General features: G+C 38.3%; 1 protein-coding gene across 3 annotated transcripts in view; it reads left to right on the top strand.

Moving 5' to 3' along the window:
* Window positions 1-26,122, top strand: part of RB1CC1 (RB1 inducible coiled-coil 1) — a 69,656-nt gene that overhangs the window by 10,176 nt on the left and 33,358 nt on the right. For all 3 annotated transcript variants that reach the window (XR_003618131.2, XM_008143299.3, XM_008143298.3), the window contains exons 2-14: window positions 5,340-5,451; window positions 6,792-6,913; window positions 8,205-8,331; window positions 8,511-8,681; window positions 9,758-9,960; window positions 11,572-11,986; window positions 14,354-14,524; window positions 21,456-21,640; window positions 21,773-21,959; window positions 22,044-22,125; window positions 22,385-22,446; window positions 25,152-25,255; window positions 25,920-26,046. Coding sequence is in view for 2 of the 3 variants with exons in the window: in XM_008143299.3 (XP_008141521.1) it covers window positions 6,843-6,913; window positions 8,205-8,331; window positions 8,511-8,681; window positions 9,758-9,960; window positions 11,572-11,986; window positions 14,354-14,524; window positions 21,456-21,640; window positions 21,773-21,959; window positions 22,044-22,125; window positions 22,385-22,446; window positions 25,152-25,255; window positions 25,920-26,046 (1,905 nt within the window). In the remaining variant the exon portion in view is untranslated. The remainder of the gene's footprint in view (window positions 1-5,339; window positions 5,452-6,791; window positions 6,914-8,204; window positions 8,332-8,510; window positions 8,682-9,757; window positions 9,961-11,571; window positions 11,987-14,353; window positions 14,525-21,455; window positions 21,641-21,772; window positions 21,960-22,043; window positions 22,126-22,384; window positions 22,447-25,151; window positions 25,256-25,919; window positions 26,047-26,122) is intronic.

The raw sequence follows: 26,122 nt of genomic DNA, 5'->3' as shown, positions 1-26,122 counted from the left end.
TCTCACAGTCTGGGACCCCCTCTGTCCTACTGCCCACCTGCTTACTGCTCCTTACTGCTCAGTTTGTTGCTCCTTAGTGCTGCCGTGGAGGTGGGAGAGGCTCCTGCCACCACTGTTGCACTCGTCAGCCGTGAGCCGGCTTCTGGCTGAGCGGCACTCCCCCTGTGGGAGTGCACTAACCACCAGGGGGCAGCTCCTGCGTTGAGCGCTTGCCCCTTGGTGGTCAGTGCGCGTCATAGTGACTGGTCATTCTGCTGTTTGGTCTATTTGCATATTAGGCTTTTATTATAGGATTACATTCTATCTCTAATATAGTGCATGATATACAGTAGGCAATCTGGGAATGAATAAAGTTACAACTCAGTAATAATCAAAAACAGTTTTTAAATATAAAATAAATATTAGCAAACATGTAAAAATATGATATTAAAAGGATGTAGTCAACTGGTTGACTAAATATATTGCCTGAGGAGAATAAATTGGTAAAGGAATCAATCTCCTAATAGCCTTAAAATATTTGGATTTTTTGACCCAGCAGTTTTACTTCTATAAATCTACTTTATGAAAATAATCATAAGCATAAGAAAAAAAGTGTATCTGTGAGATAGTAAGTATTAAGTTATGGTGAATTTACAAGTTGGAATGCTTTTTTGGCCATCAATATTAATATTTATGAAGCAGCCTATATAATAAAGAGGTAATATGCAAATTGACCATCACTCCAACACACAAGATGGCCGCTCTTAGGTGGTCAAAGATGGCCGCCCCCATGTGGACACAAGATGACCGCCACAAGATGGCCAGCAGGGGAGGGCAGTTGTGGGCGATCAGGCCAGCAGGGGAAGGCAGTTGGGAGGGACCAGGCCTGAAAGGGAGGGCAGTTGGGGGTGATCAGGCTTGCAGGAGAGGGCAGTTAGGGGTGACCAGGCCGGCAGAGGAGGGCAGTTGGGGGTGACCAGGCCAGCAGAGGAGGGCAGTTGAGGGAGACCCAGGGCTGCAGGGGAGGACAGTTGGGGGCGACCAGGCCAGCAGGGGAGGACAGTTGGGAGCGAACAATTCTGCAGAGGAGGGCAGTTGGGGGGGACCAGGCCTGCAGGGGAGGGCAGTTGGGGGAGACCAGGCCTGCAGGGGAGGGCAGTTAGGGGTGACCAGGTTGGCAGGGGAGGGCAGTTTGGGATGACCAGGCCGGTAAGGGAGGGCAGTTAGGAGTGACCGGGCCTGCAGGGGAGGGCAATTGGGGATGACCAGGCTGGCAGGGGAGGACAGTTAGGAGCAACCAGGCCTGCAAGGGGGGGGGGCAGTTAGGGGCATTCGGCTGGCAGGGGAGCAGTTAGTCGATCTGGCTGGCAGGGGAGTCATTAGGGAGTGATCAGGCTGGCAGGCAGAAGCGGTTAGGGGCAATCAGGCAGGCAGGCAGGCGAGCTGTTGGGAGCCAGCAGTCCTGGATTGTGAGAGGGATGTCCGACTGCCCTCGAGGGGTCCCAGATTGGAGAGGGTGCAGGCTGGGCTGTGGGACACACACACACACACACACACACACACACACCCCAAACACACACCCTTGCATGAATTTCGTGCACCGGCCTCTAATTTGTAATAATGTGGAAAGATGATTATTAAGTGAAAGGCAAGTAATATAAATGAGGATATACTGGTCATGGTCTGGTATGAAATACTCAAACTTTTAGTGACTTAAATTTATTTTATTTATTTTTTTATTAGAGAGAGAAATGGCGATTTTTTGTTATATTTATGCATTCATTCATTCATTGGTTGATTCTTATATGTGCCCTTGGTGTTTCAGGGTGATATTCTAAACAACTGAGCTACCCAGCCAGGGTGTTTTAGTGACTTTTAGCAAATAGTTTTGGCAGAGGACCTTGCTTATTGTTACTCACCCAAGGATCTAGCTCTGTTACTTGGAGGCTCTGATAATCAACTATATTTGTTACTTTAATCTGTTGGCTTCCTAGTCACTTTGTTATATTCATTTAAAAGATTTGGTGCTAATCTGTAGTATAACAGTGACATATATCTTAGCTGAGTAGAACTTGAGTATCTGTTCAGTTGGACCAATTCATTGTCAAGTATTTGAATGGTAGTGGTGGACTGATGAATGAAATGGAGCCTATTGTCATAGAGATAATGATGTTGGAAAATCTAGGGATCTTTCTTTGAGAACAACCTGAAGAAATTCTGTGATCGAAGTCAAGCATGTGACTTCTTAACAGTCTTTACAAGGATATAGAATAATGCTTTATTAGTATAGAATTATTCATTTTTATTTAGTCATGTTTCAGAACTAGTTCCCAGGAATGCACAGTCCTTGTTTTAAAGAAGCTTGCTATTCAGTAGAAGTGTGAAATATGAATAGGAACATCAAAATATATGCAAGCATAGAAAGACAGAGTACATAGTTAGATATTGTGATTAAATCTGTGAAAGGAAGTGTGGGGCTTGAGAGTAGGGCAAGGGTGGGGGAGTAATAATAGCAGGTAGAGAAAGGAGGATTTTAGATAGGGAAAACAGCTCTGATGACTCAGAGACTTTTTACAGGAGTTTGAGTGTTTGGGAATTGTGAGGAGGATGAGAATGGTAGGTTGTGGTGGAAAGGAAGCAGCCATATGATGTTTGCTGTCTTATTGGATGTTTTTGTACTGGTTAAAGGGTTGAGAAGGTACAATTGGTCCTTAATTAATTCTTAGTTTTTAATCTATAAAATGAGGATGGTAATATGTGCCCACCACAAGGATTCTTGTGAGGATCAAATGTAAGAATTTTATTTAACAAAACATTTAGAGTAGTTGTCTAGAATATAGCAAATTATCATAAATGGTAGCTGCCGTGAAAATAATAATCACAGCTGGTTTAAAGCAGCATAAAACTTTATTAGCCTAGCATTTAGAATGGTTTTTTGAAGGTAGTGTGGAGGTTGGTGGACTAGGGATAGAGGAGATATGGAGCAGGTTGTAAAAGCTTTTGTAAAATTCCAGAAATCACTGAGGGCCTGATTAAGGCAGTAGCAATAGGAATAGTAATAGATTGTAAATATTTGTGTTAGAATTGACTAGATTTAAGTACTTAACTGATGTTTATATATATAATCTGAGAAAGATGAAAGATCTAGGATAGCACTTGAGAGACTGGCTCAATGTAGACCCATCAACAGAAAGAAACAGTTGAAAAGTGAGTGGGTTAGGAGGCAGAAAAAAAAAGAGCTCAGTTTTAGAAATAATAATAATGAAATGCATATGGGAAAATTGGGTTTGTTGAGTTTGAGAGGAGTTAGGTAAATGATCCAGGTCTAGAGAGAGATTTGGGTTGGGTTTAGGAATCAGCAGTGGTGGTAAACTTCAGCCATGGGAGCATAAAAGGGGGAAGAAGGATGGTTGAGATTTCACCCAAACACTGGAGAGTTAGTAGAGGAAGAGGTGCCCCAAAAGGGGTGCTTGGGTTATTTATTGAATTCTTATTATCTGTTCAGCACCATAAATACATTAACTCCCCTCTCCCCCCACTTAATTGTTGTCGTGTCCCTATGATGTGCAATATCCTTGCAGAGAAAGGAATTACCCCAAACTTAGCTGTCTAAAACAACACAAATCTATTATTTCACAATTTCTAGGCATGGTTTGACATATTCCTCTGCTTCAGGGTCTCTTACAGGCTATAGTAACTGTGTTGGCTAGGGCTAGGGTCTGGTGTAAGGTTTGACTGAGGAATGATCTGTTTCCAAGCTCTTGGTGTTTGTCTAGATCCAGCTCTTTGCAGGACTGAGGCCTTCAACTTCTTGCTGGCTTTTGGCCAGAGCCCAACTTCATTTTCTTGCCATGTGAGCCCCTCCATATGGCAACTCATTTACTTCATCAAGCTGTTAAGGGAGGAAGTCAGTTGGCATGGTGGAAGGTATAATCCTCCTATCTAATAAAAGAGTAATATGCAAACTGACCATCACTCCAACACACAAGATGGCCACCCCCATGTGGTCAAAGATGGTTGCCCCATGTGGACACAAGATGGCCGCCACAAGATGGCTGGCGGGGAGGGCAGTTGGGAGGGACCAGGCCTGCAAGGGAGGGCATTTGTGGGGGACCAGGCCTGCAGGGTAGGGCAGTTGGGGTGGACCAGACCTGCAGGGGAGGGCAGTTGGGGGGACCAGGCCTGCAGGGGAGGGCAGTTGCGGGGGGGGGGGGCAGGCCTGCAGGGGAAGGCAGTTGGGGTGGACCAGGCCTTCAGGGGAGGGCAGTTGGTGGCGACCAGGCCTTCAGGAGAGGGAAGTTAGGGGCAGCCAGGCTGGCAAGGAAGGGCAGTTAGGGGTGACTGGGCCAGCAGGGGAAGGCAGTTGAGGCGACCAGGACTGCAGGGGAGGACAGTTAGGGGCAATTGGGCTGGCAGGGAGCAGTTAGGTGTCGATCTGGCTGGCAGGGGAGTGGTTAGGGTGTGAAAAGGCTGGCAGGCAGGAGCAGTTAGGGGCAATCAGGCAGGCAGGCAGGCGAGCAGTTGGGAGCCAGCAGTCCTGGATTGTGAGAGGGATGTTCGACTGCCCGTTTAGGCCCGATCCTGGTTGGGCCTAAACGGGCAGTCAAACATCCCTTGAGGGGTCCCATATTGGAGAGAGTGCCGCCTGGGCTGAGGGACAGAAACCTCCTCCCCTACCCCCCTTCCCGTGCCATAATTTTGTGCACCGGGCCTCTAGTCTCATATAATCTCAGTAGCAGTCATGTGAAATTTCATCACCTTTGCCAGATTTTATTGATTAGAAACAGATCATAGGCCCAGCTCACACCCAAGGGTTGGTTGGGGTAGGGGGGAGGAGACAGGAGATGGTGGTGGTGGTGGTGTCAGGATTTCACTGAAGTGTGGAGGTGGAGGGGCTCTCTAAGGCAGTGGTCGCCAACCTTTCGGACCTCATGGACCACTGGTTGGCAACTGCTGCTCTAAGGTACCATTTTAATTCCTATTTTATATATATATAAAAAAGAAACTAAAATAGCTAAGTAACTTGTTCAAGATCATGTACAAATAATGGGGCCAGACTCATTCAGGCAGTCTGGCTCCACAACTCTGGGCTCTTACCGTTTCATTGTAAAGACTGAGAAATGCTGTAGGGTTTAGCAGTTTGGGGGCGTTCTTTGGAGACTTTTTGTTTGATATCTTTTAATGGAATGGTATGGGTCCAAGTCACATGTGGTTTCAGTGAATGTGCAGGTAGGAAAAAGAGTGAGTAGAGATTACTCTTTCAGAAGGTAATTTTAAAAGGAAGAGAATAGTAACCATATATTGTCATCACATACTGAATTATTTTTCTTTATAATAATCCAGAAATTTTTCTTTTTCAGTTCACCGAGTTTAACCAGTAATGCCATTCAGTTGCCAATATCAAGCAAAACAAACATAAGCCAGTTTTAATCTTTTTAAGAAAAGTGGTAGTCCTTTTCACAGTGCCTGACGGTAAGTCACAGTTCCTATCTTTATAATAGAGTTTTTAATAGATCTAAGGCATTTAGAATAATGATTTGGGATGCATTCATTTTAAACCTTATTTGCCTTTTCTTTCCTGACAATTTCACTGTAGAGGCTATGTGGAAAGAATATAAAGATACTAGTTTCTGGCAGTTTATTGTTATCTTTCATTAATCTTAGGGATGTTTTTACCTCCAGTTGTTAAAAAAAACAAAAACTAAACATTGAATCTGTCCCTTTATTTCTGGGGGGGAGGTGGGGAACCTCGGCCTGCGGACTGCATAAGGCCTAAGAAATGATTTGGTTTGGCGCTGCCAAGGCATTAAGGGTGAGTTAATTAGATAGCAGGCTAATTTTCAAGTTGATAATTTTGTATAGTCCGGGAATGATGTTATAAATATCCAAATGGCCCTTGGCAAAAAAAAGGTTCCCCACCTGCTTTATTTTATAGATGTTTTACGTGTATATGAGGTTTTGACTTCAAATAGTTAGTGGCAAAGTTATTTTAAATATTCTGATTTCCACACTTTACTGTTCACGAGGTGATAAAACTATTAGAGCCTGAGTTTCTTTTTTCTTCTTTTTTTTAATATATATTTTTATTGTTTCAAAATATATTTTTATTGATTTCAGAGAGGAGAAGGGAGAGGGAGAGAGAAATATCAATGATGAGAGAGAATTATTGATCCTACACGCCCCACACTGAAGATCAAGCATGCTACCCAGGCATGTGCCCTTGATCTGAATCGAACCTGGGACCCTTCAGTCCACAGGCCTACGCTTTATCCACTGAGCCAAACCGGCTAGGGCAGTTCCTTCCGTGAAATATTTCTAACTCATAGTGCAGATGGAACTCAGGCAGCTCAGGAGAAGGAATTGGAACTAACTTATTTCCCCTAACTTGCAAGTTAGTAGCAATTTTTTTTTTTTTTTAGTGGCAATTTTTACTTGTTCTTTATGTTTAACCTTAAGACTTTATCATTATAAGGAAAAAGTGGAGTTAAAAAGATGTTTGATCGAATTTTTAATTTTTGTTCGTTTTATTTTGAATGTAGAACAGTGTGACATTAACACATAACTTTTTTAAACCACTGGCCTTTTTGTTTAAATTATGTTTTAATGGTAAAACAGTTATGCATTTTACTCATCTCATTATTATTTGTTTTTAGGCAACAAATTTACTTAAATTGTCCAGTTAGCCATTTTAAACATAAAAACCTATGTTATTTGGTGTTGTTGTTATTTATCTAATACAGCTGTGCTGTGCTTTATGTGATGGTATTTGTATGTGTTTAAATTTGACCACTTTTCTTGTCTCTTTCTTTTAGTAACTATATCAGAGTGTGAGGTATAAGCCCACAGAATCCAGAGAAGTCATCATGAAGTTATATGTATTTCTGGTTAACACTGGGACTACCCTAACATTTGACACTGAACTTACAGTGCAAACGTGAGCTGTATTTCATTTGTTCGCATCAGCTTTGCATTTTATACATGCAAAAACGTAACAGGAACAATTTGATTTGTGAAAACTATTGCTTTGTTAAATAAGAGTAGTGATATACAAGTCTTAAATGCAGTATTTCATCCCAGCATATCGTTATCTTTCTCTGAAATGCTAAAGTTAAAATCATTAAGTTGTGCTTTATTCTATTTGTGTGACTATATTATTCACAAGAAACAACTCACCCACAAACATACTGATTTCAACCCAAGTTATCAACTAGAAATAAGTTTTCATAGCTGATTTCTATTCTAAGTTTCACAGTTCACTGCTAAGGGGATTATTGCTAGTTATATAAAGCAACATGTATCAATCCCATGTTTTTTAGTGATTTAAAAAAAATTCCCTCATATGATTAAAGGCAATATTTGACTTTTAGCTGAATTAGTGGAAATCATGTGTCTAATAATTTTCCAGCTATGCAGGGGTTTCAAATATTTGATTAATAAATGTCCTCTTACATTTATAAAAATGGGGAGAAGTCTCAGGGGAAGAAAGATGTATTTTGAGGCCAAACGGAGGGGAATAGAAATAGCAAATACGGAGGGGATGGGCAAAAGTAGGTTTACAGTAGTGAGTACAGTAAACGAGTTATTGTATTATAATTATTTGTTATTTTTCATATGAATAACTATAAACCTACTTTTGCCCCACCCTGTATTTCTAAATCTGCTTATATTTTTATAGTGGCCATAATAGCAAAGACTTGATAACAAAATAGAATTTTAACACTGAAAATACTATAATTTATGGAATTAATAATCTTAATTTTAAAATGGAACTGTGAAATTATTAACTTAAAAAATTTTTAGTTTTATAAAATACGATTTTACCTGTAAAGGAATGATTTTTGAAAGATAGGAAAAGGATATAATTTTCATATGGTTTAGATTTAATATATGGTTGTGTAATGTGATGTGGAGCTTTTATCATACATCCTATGCTTTGAGGAGTTTAATAGACCTGATGCTAATCTGAGCATATTCCTTTGCTACATTATATAAAGAGCACAAAAATAAATGTCTACTGTCTGTATTTCATAGACTCACTTTTAGATGTGGCACATGGCTTGACTTACCTAAGATTAATTATGAAATTAATTATGAAATTCAATTAATTATGAAATCCAATTCCAGAAATAAGCTTATATCAGATACTTTTACATAGTATTACATTGATAATAAGCATATTTGTCATGGGGCTAATGTAAATAACTGATTTTTTACCTTTTTATTAGTGTTACAGATCTTAAGCATGCTATTCATAGCAAATACAAGATTGCTATTCAGCACCAGGTGCTGGTGGTCAATGGAGGAGAGTGTATGGCTGCAGATAGAAGAGTGTGCACCTACAGTGCTGGGACGGTAGGTGTCCTAGCAGCCCTTTTACTCAGACATGCTTCAGCTCCCTCAGATAGGGCCTGGGGAACTCAGCGCTCAGAAGTAAGGCTTATCTGCTTCATGTATTGAGGGCAATGTGCATGTTTACTATTTGTAATATCTTACTTCAGTGTTGTTTTTTCTTTGCATTTTTACTTTCATAGGACACAAATCCAATTTTTCTTTTTAACAAAGAAATGATCTTATGTGAACTCCCACCTGCTATTCCTAAAACTACCTTTTCAACAGAAAATGACATGGAAATAAAAGTTGAAGAGTCACTAATGATGCCTGCAGTTTTTCACACTGTTGCTTCAAGAACACAGCTTGCAGTGGTACGATATAAGTATATTTTGAGATGCAATAATACTTAGTTACATCTAGTACAACTTAAAAAATTAACAACTGGTGCTTTTAACAAAATGAAGTCTTACACATATACTTGGTAATATTTTCGTGAATTATTATTAGTCATTTGTGAACATTCTAACATTTATTACTTCTAAAGCATTCAAATCTAAATAGCAAGGTATGTGGCTCAGTTGGTTGGAGTGTCATCTCATACACCAGAAGGTGGCAGGTTCGATTCCCAGTCAGGGCACATGCCTAGATTGTGGGTCAGTGTTTTTCCTATGTTTTCTCTTTTCATCTCTCTCTTCTCTTCACTTTTCTATTCTCCCTCACACCTTCCCTAAAGTCAATTTAGAAAAAAAAGAATATTAACTTATGAATCCAACACCCTTACCTTTTAAATTTAATGCTGTATGTTGATTTTTCCATATCGGTATCATATATAAAAATATTTCATCTTATGCTACTACATATATTTCATTGTATTGGCACAAATTATTTATGATAGACATTGAGGTTCTTTGCATTTTATTTCATAGTATTGAAATAAAAAAAAAACCCTTTGACTATTCTTTATTTGATTAAGCTCTTTTTTAAAAAAAATATTTTTATTGATTTCAGAGAGAAAAGGAGAGGGAGAGAGAAGGAAATATCAGTGAGAGAGAATCATTGATTGGTTGCCTTCTGCATGCCCCACACTGGGGATTGAGCTGGCAACCCGTGCATGTGCCCTGACCTGGAATCAAACCATAACCTCTGGTTTGTAGGTCGAGGCTCAACCACTGAACCACACCACCTGGACCCATTTTACTTGTGATAATTATTGCTGAGTTGCCCTCAGTAGATGCTTTACCATTATATACTTCCAGCAGCAATGAGTTAGGTTTTTTTCTTCCTCCACTATTATAATAAACAGGCACAAGATAAACTAAAGCATTCCCTTAACAATGCTTTCTTTAAAATGTGTTCAGAATGCATTCATGCACACATGTAAGTACATATATACATATGTGCACAGAAAACATTACCTTTTTTTACTGTTTTTTCTTTTTCAATGTAGGAAATGTATGAAGTTGCCAAGAAACTTAGCTCCTTCTGTGAAAGTCTGGTCCATGATGAACACCTTCAACACCAGGGCTGGGCTGCAATAATGGCCAATCTGGAGGACTGTTCAAATTCATACCAAAAGCTACTTTTCAAGTTTGAAAATATTTATTCAAATTATCTGCAATCCATAGAAGACATCAAGCTAAAACTTACTCAGTATGTGTGCCATTAAAATGGATAATAAGATGTTTAAAATACCTTTGCAATGTATCAGTTTTTTTTTTTAGTAATTAATATTTAAAGTAGGACATAATCGAAATTCATTTTTTGAGACTTTTATGATACTATTTTAATTTTTAAAAGAAACATTTTTATTGATTTCAGAGAGGAAGGGAGAAGGAGAGATAGAAACATCAGTGATGAGAATAATTGATTGGCTGCCTCCTGTAATCGGGCATGTAGCCTGACCAGGAATCGAACCATGACCTCCTGGTTCATAGGTGGAACTCAAGCACTAAGTCACACCGGCTGGCCGATGATGCCTTTTGTAGACTCCAAAATAATGGTCAGTTTTCCTCACCACATATTTACAGATCTCCCATGTTTATTGTTCTTGTGTTGTTTTCTTTATGTAAAATACTTAAAATACTTTTGACCCAAGAATCTTTGCATCCTCTCATCTTGCTAACAACTTTCCAATAAAGTAAAGGTAACATAAAAAAAATAACATATCTACTGGAAATGGAAAAAATGTCAAAACATTAACCAATCAAGGAAAATGTAATTTCCTTTTAAAATGTGGCCATATGATTTAGGCTTGCTAAGATAGAAAAAAGCTAATGTGTTGTAGCTCTTGTTTAGCTGGTTTTCTGGTTCTTTGTATATAAGCACACCTGATACCCTTTGCTTCTTTTTAAAAGGGGCTATAATGAATATGAAAATATAGCAATATTTTCTATTACATAGAAAATATTATGTGTGTGTGCATATATATATATATACATATATATATATATGCTTTCAGTTTTTTGTGTTTGTTTAGTATTTTATTGCCTTGAATTGGGATTTTTTTTCATTCATTCATTCATTCATTCATTCATTCAAGTGAACCTTTAATAAAATAAAAGTTTCTGTTTTGTGGACTAAATCTTTAGAAGATTTGGCCTCAAGTTGATGATGGGACAAATCTTGGGAAGGAAAGGGAATCATTAATTAAGACTTGAAATACCTTTTAAAAGTTTATATAAAAACCTTTTCAAGTAACTATTTTTTAAAGAGTCACTTAGATATGTTAATTTAATGTAGGACCCGGAATCATTTTATATATATTTTTACAGAAGACACATCATCAAGATTTTATCTTTTACCTATGGCTTTTGACAACATATGTCTATTTTATTTTCAGGGTCTGATGAATGTAAGAGTTACCTTAATCTTTATTAAGATCGTTAATTTTATCCTGTGCTTTCAGTATGTCAGAAATACTTGATTGACTTAAAGATAAAAATTATCCTCAGGGACTGCTATGGTAAATCTTTTCTGTAAGTAGTGAGTTTCTTTTATCTTAGGTTTGATAAAAACCAGGTCTTCACTTATTTAGTGTGAACTGACAAACTTTACTTTAGAATAGAATTTAAATGTGTTGATACCTTTCTCTCCATCTAACTAGGTTTCATTTAAAGTACACCTCCTAGGTTGCTTTACATATGTATAATATAATAGAAAGGTGGTAAGATTTGTGTAATAATAAAATGCTAATCTTTCAAAATGTTGATCTCTAATTAGAGTAATCCTGTTATTTTCCTAACAGAACTTTTATATTTTAAGTTTAGGAACTGCGGTTTCAGTAATGGCCAAGATTCCGCTGTTGGAGTGCCTAACCAGACATAGTTACAGGGAATGTTTGGGAAGAGTGGATTCTTTACCTGAACATGAAGGCTCAGAAAAGGCTGAGACGAAAACTTCCACTGAACTGGTGCTTTCTCCTGATACGCCTAGGACAACTAACAAATCCTTATTAACCTCATTTCACAAGTCAGTGGAACATGTAGCCCCAGATACCACAGATGTTGAAATTGGGGAAACTTGTCAAAGTACTGCTCAGCAGGATGAAACTTCAGTAGATGCTAAAGACAGAGATCTGCCTTTTTTTAATGTTTCTTTGTTAGACTGGATAAATGTTCAAGATAGACCTAATGACGTGGAATCATTAGTTAGGAAGTGCTTTGATTCAATGAGCAGGGTAAGTAATGTTAATTTGATATTTCTTATTATTTATATTATTTATACTAAGTATTTTATGAAATGGGAGAATGGGTATTGTGTTAAAATAGAAATAATGAGTTTTGGAGTAAAAAAATTTTGTTTTTTATAGGTTTTATTTACACTGATGATTTACATTCAATGAAATACACACATTCTTGAGTAGTTAATTCTATGTGTAGTTTTAATTTTGCCCAAGTTGAAATATGAATCTATTTCAGTCATCTTTTTTTAGCCCTTTATTATCCTAATGATTTACAGCTAGTCTTTGGTTTGTACAATACTTTGGATTGGAAATGTGTGCACATTGGACCCAGTTACCATGAAATTGAGAAAAGTGAGAAGATGTTCACATATGCACAAGTTTCAGTGCAAAGGAAGTGCTGCCTATATTTAAATAATGTCTGTTTCCTTTGTGGTGTCACAAATGGTAGCCTCTTATTAATTACACTAGAGGCCTGGTACATGGGATTCGTGCACTAGTGGGGGCGTGGCTGGCTGTGGAAGCGCCACTCATCTGGGTCAGCTGAACAGCGCTCCCACTGTGGGAGTGCACTGACGACCAGGGGGCAGCTTCTGCATTGAGCGTCTGCCCCCCTGGTGGTCAGTGTGCGTCATAGCGACTGGTCAACCGGTCATTCCGCCGTTCGGTCACTGGGCTTTTATTATATACTGATGTGAGGATTGTATTCTTGATAATAACATTAGAATGGTTTATTTTTAACTGCTTTTGTATATTATCTGTGAACCAGAAGCTGTACATAAAACAAATAATTTACGGTCCTTTTGACTGTGTAGAGATCATGAAAGGCATCATGAAGGAGGTAGTATTTGTCTATGACCCTTACAGAGAGGCAGCGATGGGCTTTAAAAGCTAGGCGGTACAATCAAGGTGAATCAAGGTCAGAAGTAGAGAAACACAGGGTTTGTGTGGATACAGTAGGCAATTCAGTTTCAAAAGAAGGTAGGTCTGGAAGGAATTATTGGTAACAGATCACAGAAGCCTTTACTGTATTCTGTGTTTTTGGATGTCATTGTGGGTTGAAAGAAACCATTTAGGGATTTCCACAGGAAACATAATGAGCTAGTAATGGAATATATCATAGTTGATATCCATACATAGATATTAACAAGCAGTCAGAAACATAGGATGAAAATGTATAAGGATCAGGGATTGAAAAAGGGTTGGGAGTTAGCTCTATAGAAGTTACGTTGAAGTGATGTAAAGAGTAAAAATGGCCGCATAAGCACTGAGTGCTTCTGGTTCATCTGCGTTTATGGATTAGGTAGGAAAAGGAGCCAGAAAAGGGTATGTGAAAGAACTCCTAGGTAATGCCAAAAGCTTTAAAATTTGGAAAAGGTTGTCTTCAGTGCTTAATGTAAAAGAGCCTCAACTGAAACAAGGTCATTGGTGATCATTGGCCTAATGGTTTTATGGAGAGTGCGTGCAGAAAGCCTGCCCGTGTAAAGTATTCCAAGGGAAAGGGGGGACTCTAGTTGATCCAGCTCCTTGAGCTAGCGACTTAAGAACAGAGATCTCTCCAGGAGGGAAGTAAATTTGAAGATGTTATGTTTTAGAGAGAAGTGGGATTGATAAGATAGTAAATGACCAAAGAATGTGTTTTAGACCTTGAAAATTACATTTTATTTGGGATAGTGACAGTTGAATAGTTTGTGGCATTGATTGAAATGTGTAATTCCTGGAAACATATTCTTTTTTGTTACTGTTGTTAAGCCTCATCCGAGGATATTTTTCCATTGACTTTTTTAGAGAGAGTGGAAGGGAGGGGAAGAGATACAAGAGAGAAACATTGATGTGAGAGAGACACATTGATTGGTTGCCTTTTGCACACGCCCTGACCAGGGCCTGGAACCAAGCTTGCAGCCAAGGTACATGTCCTTGACCGGAATCGAGCCTGGGACCCTTCAGTCTGCAGGACGATGCTCTATACATTGAGCCAAACTGGCTAGGGCCGTGGTCGGCAAATTGCGGCTCTTTGGCCCCTTGAATGTGGCTCTTCCACAAAATACCACAGCCTGGGCGAGTCTATTTTGAAGAAGTGGCGTTAGAAGAAGTTTAAGTTTAAAAAATTTGGCTCTCAAAAGAAATTTCAGTCGTTGTACTGTTGATATTTGGCTCTGTTGACTAATGAGTTTGCTGACCACTGGGCTAGGGCTATATTCTTAATTATGTATTTCCATATAATCAATAGTACTTGTGTTTTATTAACATAATTATCCTATTCTTGACCTTCTTCTGAAAATAAAATCTCAGATCCCTGTATTTTTCCCTGAAGTTGTATCAAACTATTTGATGACAATTTATTCATGTGTCCTTGTCATTTAGCTTGATCCAAGGATTATTCGACCATTTATAGTAGAATGCCGTCAAACTATTGCCAAACTTGATAATCAGAATATGAAAGCCATTAAAGGACTCGAAGATCGGCTGTATGCCCTGGATCAGATGATTGCTAGCTGTGGCCGACTGGTGAATGAGCAGAAAGAACTTGCTCAGGTGCTTATTTCAAACTTCTCTCAGGAAAAGGAATTTGTAACTTTTCTATTAAGTTATTTTATGTGCAATATCAATTTGATATGTACCATGTTTTCACTTCACCCTTGAATATTGTGAATGCAGTATTATTGTTTCCATGTAATAAATCATGTTCTTAATATTTTGGTTTGATAAAATAAATTGAGCTTAGACTATTTTAGATGACAACTGAAAGATAAACAATGAAAATGCTGTGAGCAGCTGAGAAAAAGGTGCTGAGAGAACATATCAAGCAGTCATTGTACTAAACATGTGAATACTTCCTGTTCCCCTCTCAAAAAAGTACAGAGAAAAAATGAAATTTATAAAGGACAGAAGGAAAATATAAAATCTTAAAGAATTTACTAATACTTAGGCTTTTAGGTTTAATTTAATGCAGTGTTCCAGGAATTCTGTCAAATCAGGTTTATCACACACAAAAAAAGAGGGATTAATTAACCTAGACATTTTCTTCCATACAAGTGACTGTTTAAATCATCACAGCGTTGTCCTCCATCTACCCTGGCAGGCACTCTGGCGAAACAGTCTATAGCAGGCATCCTCAAACTACGGCCCGCGGGCCACGTGGGTTTTTTTGCCGTTTTGTTTTTTTACTTCAAAATAAGATATGTGCAGTGTGCATAGGAATTTGTTCATAGTTTTTTTTAAACTATAGTCTGGCCCTCCAACAGTCTGAGGGACAGTGAACTGGCCCCCTTTTTAAAAAGTTTGAGGACCCCTGGTCTATAGCAAGAGTTGACTTTTAAACATGCTTTTCCAGTGGTGTATGTTCTTTCATTAGAACATACGAATGAGTAATCATTTTAATGGGTACAAATGTATAATTTACTGATGGAACTTATCTTGTAATTTCTATACTCTCTCCTTTTTTCTCGTGATTTAGGATTCAGGTACCGTGCTGTGAACTGAATTCTTTTATTTTGTCTTTTTTGCACTGATTGGAACACCAATATAGTGCTGCAATAGTCTGAGTTCTTGGTTAATTCCTGATCTATAGAAAGTGGCCAACATTTCAAAATTTTAATGTTTATAGTAGGTTTTTTTCTCTCCTTGTTTCAGTAGATACCCTTTCTCAGATTATGAAAGTTACATTTAAGTTCTAATTTTTAAAAATATTTTTAATTGATTTTAGACAGGAAGGAAGAGGGAGAGATAGAAACATCAATGATGAGAGAGAATCATTGATTGGCTGCCTCCTGCATGCCTCCCACTGGGAATCAAGCCCGCAACTTGGGTATGTGCCCTGACTGGGAATCGAACTGTGACCTCCTGGTTCATAGGTCAACCCTCAACCACTGAGCCACGCAGATGGGCAGTTCTAATTTTGAACTATATTCAGATTCGTGGAATTAACTCTGTGTCATATATTGTCTTTTTTATGTATATCTGGATTTAGAGTAATATATTGGCAAATTGAATTATATTAAGTTGTATGTGTGTAGTTTTTATTTGTTATGTATTTGTCAGAGTTTTGGCATCAAAGTTATAGCTTCAAAGTTAAGTTGAGAAATCTTTTAATTGGAACATTTAGTCTGCTTATTTGTTGTAAATACTGAATATTTGCCTTTAAATCAATCATTTCTAATACTTCTTTTAATTGTATGTCCTTTTTTGTCTCTCTGATTTTTGCCTTTTGGGTTATTTTTATTTTAAAACTAGAGGCCCGGTGCACGAAATTCGTGCACGGAGGGGGGTTGTCCCTCAGCCCAGCCTGTACCCTCTCCAATATGGGACCCCTGGAGGGATGTCCGACTGCCCGTTTAGGCCTGATCCCACCGGGCAGTCGGACATCCCTCTCACAATTCAGGACTGCTGGCTCCCAACTGCTTGCCTGCCTGCCTTCCTGATTGCCCCAACCACTCTGCTGCCAGCCTGTTTGCCCCCAACTTCCCTCCTCTGCCGGCCTGGTCACCCCTAACTGCCCTCTCCTGCAGAGTTGATCACCTCCAACTGCCCTCCCTTGCAGGCTTGGTCCCTCTCAACTGCCCTCCCTTGCAGACAGGGTGCCTCCCAACTGCCCTCTCCTGCTGACCATCTTGGGGTGGCCATCTTGTGTCCACATGAGGGCAGGATCTTTGACCACATGGGGGCAGCTATATTGTGTGTTGCAGTGATGATCAATCTGCATATTACTCTTTTTTAGATAGGATAGAAGCCTGGTACAGGGGTGGGGGCCAGTTGGTTTGCCCTGAAGGGCGTCCCGGATCAGGTGGGGGTTCCCTTGGGGTGTGGGGCGGCCTGAGCGAGGGGCCTGTGGTGGTTTGCAGGCCGGCCACGTCCCCTGGCAGCCCAAGCAGAGGCCCTGGTATCTGGAATTTATTTTCCTTCTACAATTGAAACTTTGTAGCCTGGAGCAGAGCCAAGCCTGGGGCTCCCTCTGAGGCCGAGGCCAGCAGCCATTTGTGTTGGGGTTATAATTGAAACTTTGTTGCCTTAAGCGGGTGGGCCAGGCCAGGGTGTGCAGAAAGCTTTGCTTCCCCTGTTGCCGATGGCAACCCTGGCCTGCTCTCTCAAGCTCCATTCTGCCGCCATTTGTTTGAATTTGTTTACCTTTTATAATTAAAACTTTGTAGCTTGAGTGGAGGCTTAGGCCTGGCCAGGGCAGGCGGAAAGCTTGGCTTCCTCTGTTACCTAGGAAACCTTGCTCTCTGTGGCTGTAGCCATCTTGGTTTGGGTTAATTTGCATACTCGCTCTGATTGGATGGTGGGCGTGGCTTGTGGGTGTTTCTGAGGTATGGTCAATTTGCATATTTGTCTATTATTAGATAGGATTTTGTTTTTTAATTCTATTCATATTAGCTTTTTTCCTTTTAAGTAATATTTGGTGTATAATATACATGGAAATGTCCTTTATTTCCTTTTAGTGGCAAATTTAGTTTTTGTCATTTGAAAATCTCTTTAAATCACCTTTATTTCTGAAGGATATTTTCTTGATAGAGAATTCTAGGTTGTTAACGGTTCGCTTTTAGCACTTTACTTTTGGTTTGGTTTTTAGCAGTTTTGCTATAATAGGACAAGATGTTGCTTTCTTTGTATTTCTCCTGCATTGTGCTTTTAGTACTACTTGAATTTGTGCCTTTCAATCAGTTCCTCTTCAAATCTTGATTTTGTATCTCTCCCTTCTCCTTCATTGATGCTAATTACACATGTATTAGACCTTTTACCTCGTCCTTTCCATTTACCCTTTTCTGTATTTTGTATGATTATATCTATCTGCACTTTGTTTGGGATATTTTCTTTTGACCTATCAGTTCAAATTAGCTTTCAGATTTTTTTTTCAGGTGTGAATAGCTATTAAGCTATTGATTTGATATTCTTTGTTAATCTTAGCTCTAAACACTATTTTTTATTTATATAGCTTCAAATTTTCTACCAAAACATCTAGCATTATCCATTATCTCTTTGAATACATTAAGCATATATATAGTAATTAAAGGCTATATCTGTTAAACCCTTTATCTGTGCCTGTGTGTCTATGAATATTTCCTGTTGTTTCTTACCAATTTCTAGAGATAATTTGTTTGCTTTTGGCATATGGTAGGGGCGATTATAATTTTAGATCATCACCTTAATCCCATTTCAGAGATTTAAATGGGAAGTTGGTTTTCCAGTCCTTGTGATGCTTAGTCTATCAATTTCTTAGGATACTAGTGACCCGGTGCATGGATTCGTGCACATTGAAAGGAAATTAATTAGAAGGTGGCCAGTGGGGCGGGACTAGGCGAGACGGGCCAGACACACCCTGGAGCCAGTCTCCCATGGTCCCTCCTTGGTGTAGCTCGAAGGGCATCTGTGGAGTGAGCGGGTCCCTCCAATAGCTGGGGTCCCTTGGCCTGGCCTGTGGAGATCGGTCCAAAACCGGTTCTCCAACATCTCCCGAGGGGTCCCAGAGTGCGAGAGGGCACTCTGCAAAGTTGCTGTCGTACTGGGTGTGGAAAGCAAACACAAGTGTGCCGTAAACTAGATGCAGGGCTGATAGTGCCTCAGCAACAACATAACCCACAGCCGAAGGTGGAATCTCAAGGCCCCATGAGGAATTGGGCTCCTTCTTCTCTGGTTCAGGGCTGTGTCACCGAGAACTGCCGCTGACAAGTCACTGCAGCTCGGCAGCTCCTGCATTGAGCGTCTGCCCCCTAGTGGTCAGTGTGCATCATAGCTTCCGGTCGGACGGACACTTAGCCTTTTATACATATAGATGTCTTTTTTGGGGTGTGTTCCATTGTTATTTTATTTGGCAAAGTGTGTTCCATCGTCGTTTTCTTTGGCTGGCACTGGTGTCTGATTATTTTCTAGCTCCATGAGGAACTATCAGAAGGATTGCTAACTTATTCTTAGCCTTGGGTTCTTCTTCAGGCATCAGCAATTGTCTCTAGGGCAAAGCATTCCCAGTTGCCTAACTCACCTCTCCAGGTCTCCTCCTCTCCCTAAATCCTGGTGCTTTCAATATGTCGGACTCCTTCACTGCTTTCTTGGATATCTAATAACTAATGCCATGGGAAGGTTGGTTTACATTACCGTTACATCATAGTCTGCCATCACTAGAGGTAGAACTCTGAATTCTTGGATCTTTTTCTTCTCTAGTGTCATTCTTTTAAACCTCCATAGGATGAATCAAACAATTTATTTAACTGTACTTCTTTGTGTAGTTATTTAGGTTATTTCAATTTTTTCTTATTACAAACATTGTTTTAATATCCAAGTGTATCTATCTTTATGTGCATATTCTAGTATTTCTTTAATTTATTTTTTAAAATATTTTTAAATTGATTTTAGAGAGGAGGGTAGAGAGAGAGAGAGAAACATCAATTATGAGAGAGAATCATTGATTGTCTGCCTCCTGCACACCCCCCACTGGAGTTCAAGCCCACAACCCAGACATGTGCCCTTGACCGGAATCGAACTAGGGACCCTTCAGTCCACAGGCTGATGCTCTAATCCACTGAGCCAAACTGGCTGGGGCTTTTTTAGTTTATTTTTAATTTTTCTGTTGCCATTCAGTATTATATTAGTATTTCTTTTTTTAAATATATTTTCATTGATTTCAGAGAGGAAGAGAGAGAGAGAGAGAGAGAGAGAGAGAGGAACATCAAGGATGAGAGAGAATCATTGATCGACTACCTCCTACATGCCACACATGCCCACAACCCAGTATGTGCCCTCATTGGGCATAGGTCGATGCTCAACCACTTAGCCATGCCGGTCGGGCTATATTAGTATTTCTTTAGGCACAGCCTAAACAACTGAAACATTGCCAGGCACGCTTTTTTCTGATCTTTCTGTCTTGATTGGATCAGGTGTATTTTCTCTCAGTGTGCTGTATTACAAATAATGTAGTTTTGGTGTCAGGAAATCCTTTATTAATGGTCCAAAATTTAGATTTGGGGATTCTATATTTTTCTTGGATTCAGTAAAAAGTAATTAAAAACCTATTAAGACTGACAGGAGATAAAAGCATTACATTATTTTTAAATGGATTAAGTTGTAGAAAAAGTATAGCCACAGTTGAGTATATTCCATTTTGAAAAAAAAGTAAGATAAAATTACTATTGAAATTGCCTTATTTTTATATATAGATTATTTTGACTTAATTTTAAATACACATCATTTAAATTTAAGTATGTTCATGATGTTTAGAATAACATGAAATGGAGAGAACTACTAGAAATTTTGAAGACACATTTGCTGTTCTTTGCTGATCATTATGGTTAAATCCATAGAAAGATAATCATTTATACAGTAAGTATGGCAGTCAGATGGATGTTCAAATACGAAATCTTCTGTAATGTGTTATCTAGTAAATAGAATAGGTCAAGAACCCTATTAAACACAATAAAAATACTTAGTAATAACCTCATCAAGAGATTATAATTATAACCTCTGAACATTTTTTTAAGTGTTTGCTGTTGGGCTTTCATTTGGCTGGTTGTTTGAATAAAAGAATACTTTTACCTATGGCACATCTGTCTAAATTTATAGCCTAAAGACAATCCCTTCCCTACGTAACAAAATGATGTAAAGTTCACCTATGAAAATAAATGAGTGAGGATAGCTAAGAACAAGTTTTTTCCTACCAAATAACAAAATATACTGTAAAATTGTACAGCTTAGTCATTGCTCTAAAGATAGCACAAAACATATATCTGTCAGTGGAACAAAAGATAGTCCAGAAATACTGAGAGGAATGGCTTTTCAATAAAAAGTGCAAAGTTAATTGTTTTTTATATGAGGAAGTATACAATATACAATTAGATATCATTGGTCAAGATTAAGTCAGCTACTCTTTCATGGCTTTAAATCTTGACCGTGTTTCATTTAATATCATGCTCTTAACGACATGTGTAGTAGGTATCTAGAAACATACTTTCTAGTTCTAATTAAGTAATTAAATGTATCTGCCCAGAGACTGAGTAACATCAATTAGAACCTCAAACCTCAGGGAAGGAGGGGGTTGGTGGGAGTAAGGGGGAGAGATCAACCAAGGACTTGTGCTTGTGTGCATACATACGAGCCTAATCAATGGACACAGATAACAGGGGGGCCGGGTACGGGTGGAGGGTAAGGGTTAATGGGGGGATAAGGACACATATGTAAAATAATAATAATAATAATAATAATAATAATAATAATAAAGTAATTAAATGTATCTGGATAAGTGACTTTATCTCCCTGGGCTTAACTTTTTTTCTAGCATGACAATGAAATAGATTAGAATATAGATTTCTTAAAAACTGAATCATTTGTTATGACCACATGTTCCACATTCAAAAGAGTAGATTTTACAATCTTTGAAAGTAAGACATTTCTTGTTTAACATAAAGATATTCCTCCTAAGTGAATGTTTATGTCTCTTATGTAACCAAGTTAATACCTTTTAAAATATTTTATCTCAAAGGGATTCTTAGCTAATCAGATGAGAGCTGAAAACTTGAAGGATGCATCTGTATTACCTGATTTATGCCTGAGTCATGCAAACCAGTTGATGATTATGTTGCAAAATCATAGAAAACTGTTGGATATTAAACAGAAGTGTACCACTGCCAAACAAGAGCTAGCAACTAACCTCCACGTCAGATTGAAGTAAGTGCTTTTGTTACCTTATTTAGGATGTTTAGAATTGATGTTTGATTTCTCCCAAGTGGTGGGGTGTTTTTCTCTTGCCACTATATTGAGATTAGATTATTTTTATAGTTTGTAAATTTCATTCTATAGGTGGTGTTGCTTTGTAATGCTTCATGCTGATCAAGATGGAGAGAAATTGCAAGCTTTACTTCGCCTCGTAATAGAGCTGTTAGAAAGAGTCAAAATTGTTGAAGCTCTTAGTACAGTTCCTCAGATGTACTGCTTAGCTGTTGTTGAAGTTGTAAGGAGAAAAATGTTCATAAAACACTACAGGGAGGTATGCAAGTTGAATTCTGTTTTAATTGTGTATGAGTCTTAATGAATTGTTGAGTGATATTAACATAAGCTTTCCTCCTTTTAGTGGGCTGGTGCTTTAGTCAAAGATGGAAAGCGATTATATGAAGCTGAAAAGTCAAAAAGGGAATCCTTTGGGAAATTATTTAGTAAGTGTTCTTCATTAATAACTTGTTTATTTTTTTAAGTAAAATCTGTTTTTAGTCTATAAATAAGAACACAGCATTATATAGCATGTATATGATTTTAATTAGTATTGAAATCCATAGAAACATTTAAGGACTGTAGAGTTGAATCCATTATTAATTTTAAACTTGAAGTATTGTCAATTTTTTTTCCCACAAACCAGAGGGTTTTTTTGTTTGTTTTTTATCTCAAAGTTATAACTGTATTAATTTCTTTATACAGGGAAGTCTTTTTTAAGAAATCGCCTATTTAGAGGATTGGATTCCTGGCCTCCGTCCTTTTGTGTATGTATTTATTTCCTAACCATGACAAAATTTTGTCTGTGTTCAAACTTTTATTTCAGAAGTAGAGGTATTTATCAGAATGCTAGTGGCCCGGTGCACGAATTCATACATATTGAAAGGAAATTAATTAGAAGAAATATTTTAATATTGCTCTTTGACCGTTCTCTATAATAGACGTGTCAACCAAATTCACTATTGACAATGACAGATCAAAACACGCCAGCAAGAGCTTTATAATGTATCGTGTATGGGCTAGTCAACTTAGCCTTTTATAGATATAGAATAAACTTGCTTGATTATACCTGCTTTCTGATTTAGCTAAACTTTTTTCAGCCCAGTGAAGCACCCCAATTTCTCTTTCAGGTAATTGTCAGCAACAGAGCAATAAATATGAACACAAAGCAGATTATTATTGTAGATCACGCAGGGAGAACAAAGGGTAAAATATTTAACTGCAGCAGTGTTTGACTATATTCTGCACAGTGAGAAAACCTGAAGTCATTTTCAAGGTCCACCATTTCTTCTTTTCAGTCGGGTCAAGTTTCTAAGCTTTCTAAATCTCCGTTTTCTGGCTAATGAAAAAAAAAAAAGGATTCCACCGAGTCTCGTATCTACCTACTTTAGGACTTCTGTGAGGATCAAATGAGATGAGGCACAGGAAAACGCTTCACAGACATTTGGTTACAGTGTGAAATGCTTCCACCTGGCTATAAAACAAGTCGTGTTCCTGGGCTGAAGAAATTCCAAGGAGCTCATTGCTAGGGAGAGGAAGCCAGACATTACTTTGTGAGGTCATTACCCGGACAGACACTTAGCATATTATCCTTTTATATATATAGATTTTATCAACATAAAAAAGCTATTGGCTTTAAAAACACCAGTTGCTAGAAAGCTTTAAAATATAGTTTTTTATTTAGAGTCTTCATAACTCAAGGGGTTGTCTTACTGCACTGTTAAGATTGATAGGACTAGATTCTCTTAATTGTATTTTGTCTTTCTCTTTTTCCTCTTTACCTTTTTCTTAATTCTTTCACTTCTTTCTGCCTTTTCTTTTTCTCCTGTCCTCACCGATTTTCTTCCTCTCTTCATTCTCTTACCCATCAACCCCCTTTCTTGCATTTATGTTTCAATAAATCAGAATAGGGTGACTCTTCAAGTGACTTTAATTGAAACCATGAAAAATAAGTTTGGTATATTTCTAAACCAGACTTCACGGTTAAAGAAGTTTAGGAAATGCTGTAGGTTCCCCACCCCTCCCCCACCTCCCAGACATTCATTCTGCTTAGCTCTTAAACCATTTTCTGTGTTGCGGGCTTTCTTAGGGCTTTAAATACATGCGTTTTTGAATATCAAGAATGAGTGATTTAATAGGGTTCCCACACTTATTTATCTAGGAAACTCTGTTTAATGAAGAGCATCTTGACACTTCTAGATCTACTTAGGGTAATGATGGAAGCAAATTGAGTTATTTTTAAAGGTACATTTCTTGGCCATATTATAAAGAAATGGTAGCACTTACCAGAAAATTTTTTTAATTGACTAAGGGTTTGTATTTTTTTTAAATATATTTTTATTGATTTCAGAGAGGAAGGGAGAGAGAGAAAAACATCAATGTTGATAGAGAATCATTGATTGGCTGCCTCCTGCATGCTCTTTACTGGGGATTGAGACTGTAACCCGGGCATGTGCCCCTGACTGGAATCGCACCTGGGACCCTACAGTCTGCAGTCAGATGCTCTATCCACTGAGCCAAATGGGCTAGGACAGTGGTCAGCAAACTCATTAGTCAACAAAGCCAAATATCAACAGTACAACGATTGAAATTTCTTTTGAGAGCCAAATTTTTTAAACTTAAACTTCTTCTAACGCCACTTCTTCAAAATAGACTCTTCCAGGCCGTGGTATTTTGTGGAAGAGCCACACTCAAGGGGCCAAAGAGCCGCATGTGGCTTGCGAGCCACAGTTTGCCGACCACGGGGCTAGGGCTAAGGGTTTGTATTCTAAAAAATGGCAAGGAAGGAAGTGTTAATGGGAAAAAATGATTTTTACCAAGTTAAAACAACCTGGTATGCTAACAGGTGATAGGAGTAGATATAGGGTTAGGGCCAGATAGAGCTTCATGATCATTTTATAGGTTAAGGAAAAATTTGGAAATAATCTTATGTACTAGTGAAACAAATGATTCCTTTAATGTTGATGAAAATGTTAGAATTCCCATAAAAAGATGCTGAAAACAAAAGGGCAGGAACAACCAACAACTGTATCCCAGTTATTTAAGACTCAGAAAAATAGTACATCATGTCATTGACTAGTTCTTCATATTTATTTTTATTTTTTTATTTTTTAAATATATTTTATTGATTTTTTACAGAGAGGAAGGGAGAGAGATAGTTGGAAACATCGATGAGAGAGAAACATCGATCAGCTGCCTCCTGCACACCCCCTACTGGGGATGTGCCCGCAACCAAGGTACATGCCCTTGACCGGGATCGAACCTGGGACCTTTCAGTCCACAGGCCGACGCTCTATCCACTGAGCCAAACCGGTTTTGGCAAGTTCTTCATATTTAATTTATTATTTTTTTCTATTAAGTGTGAGTAGATCACTTGAAGCATTTTTGTTTAACTGTTTTATTCAATTTGATTATAAGAGACCACTTATTATTTGTATATTTTGTGGTGAATTATTATTATTATTTTGTACAGACACAGAAACCTCGAAAGTTTGACTGTGAGCTTCCAGATATTTCATTAAAAGATTTACAGTTTCTGCAATCATTTTGTCCTTCAGAAGTTCAGCCATTCCTCAGGTAAATGTCATTAGTATTTTTAACTGTAGATATCACCTTACTCTGTTTTCATCATTCTGGAGCTGTGGAAAGTAGCACCAGCCCTCCTAGGAGATGCCAGAATAGAGAACTGTTTTATGAGAGGCTGATCCTCCTATGACTACTTTAGGAAATTTCTGGGGAATATTAAAATGAACAGAAAATAAGGAAATTAATGTCTTATGTGCAGTAATTTTTTTTCTAGTAATCACTCTGGCTTTGCATACTGTGGGAGATTTCTAATATTTTAATGATGATGGCTTAGGTTTCTTGAGCTTTTTCTGGTAATGATTGAAAAAGGATGTTAATGCAGTAGTGTTTTTTTTTTTAAATTAAAAATATTTTTATTGATTTCAGAGAGGAAGGGAGAAGGAGAGAGATACAAAAACATCAGTGATGAGAGAGAATCATTGATTGGCTGCCTCCTGCACACCTCCTACTGGGGATCAAGCCTGGAATCTGGGCATGTGCCCTTGACTGGAATAGAATCCGGGACCCTTCAGTCCACAGGCTGACTCTCTATCCACTGAGCCAAACTGGCTAGAGCTGCAGTAGTGATTTTTGACATAGGTTAAAATATTTGGTTGTACTTATTCATCTTTTAATTAAGAAATCAGAAATCTAATTGGATTACATTTTGTTTCAGGGTCCCCTTACTTTGTGATTTTGAACCTCTACACCAGCATGTACTTTCTCTACATAATTTGGTAAAAGCAGCACAAAGTTTGGATGAAATGTCACAGACCATTACAGATCTACTGAGTGAACAAAAGGCAAATTAAGTTCTTTCAAATGGTTCACTTTATTAGTGTAAAATGTTGCTATTGCTGCAGCTGTATAAGCCTGTCT

Source organism: Eptesicus fuscus, chromosome 19 (assembly GCF_027574615.1).
Source record: "Eptesicus fuscus isolate TK198812 chromosome 19, DD_ASM_mEF_20220401, whole genome shotgun sequence".
Lineage (NCBI taxonomy): Eukaryota > Metazoa > Chordata > Mammalia > Chiroptera > Vespertilionidae > Eptesicus > Eptesicus fuscus.
Note: the sequence above shows the minus strand (reverse complement) of the source record. Positions and strands in the feature narration are given on the sequence as shown.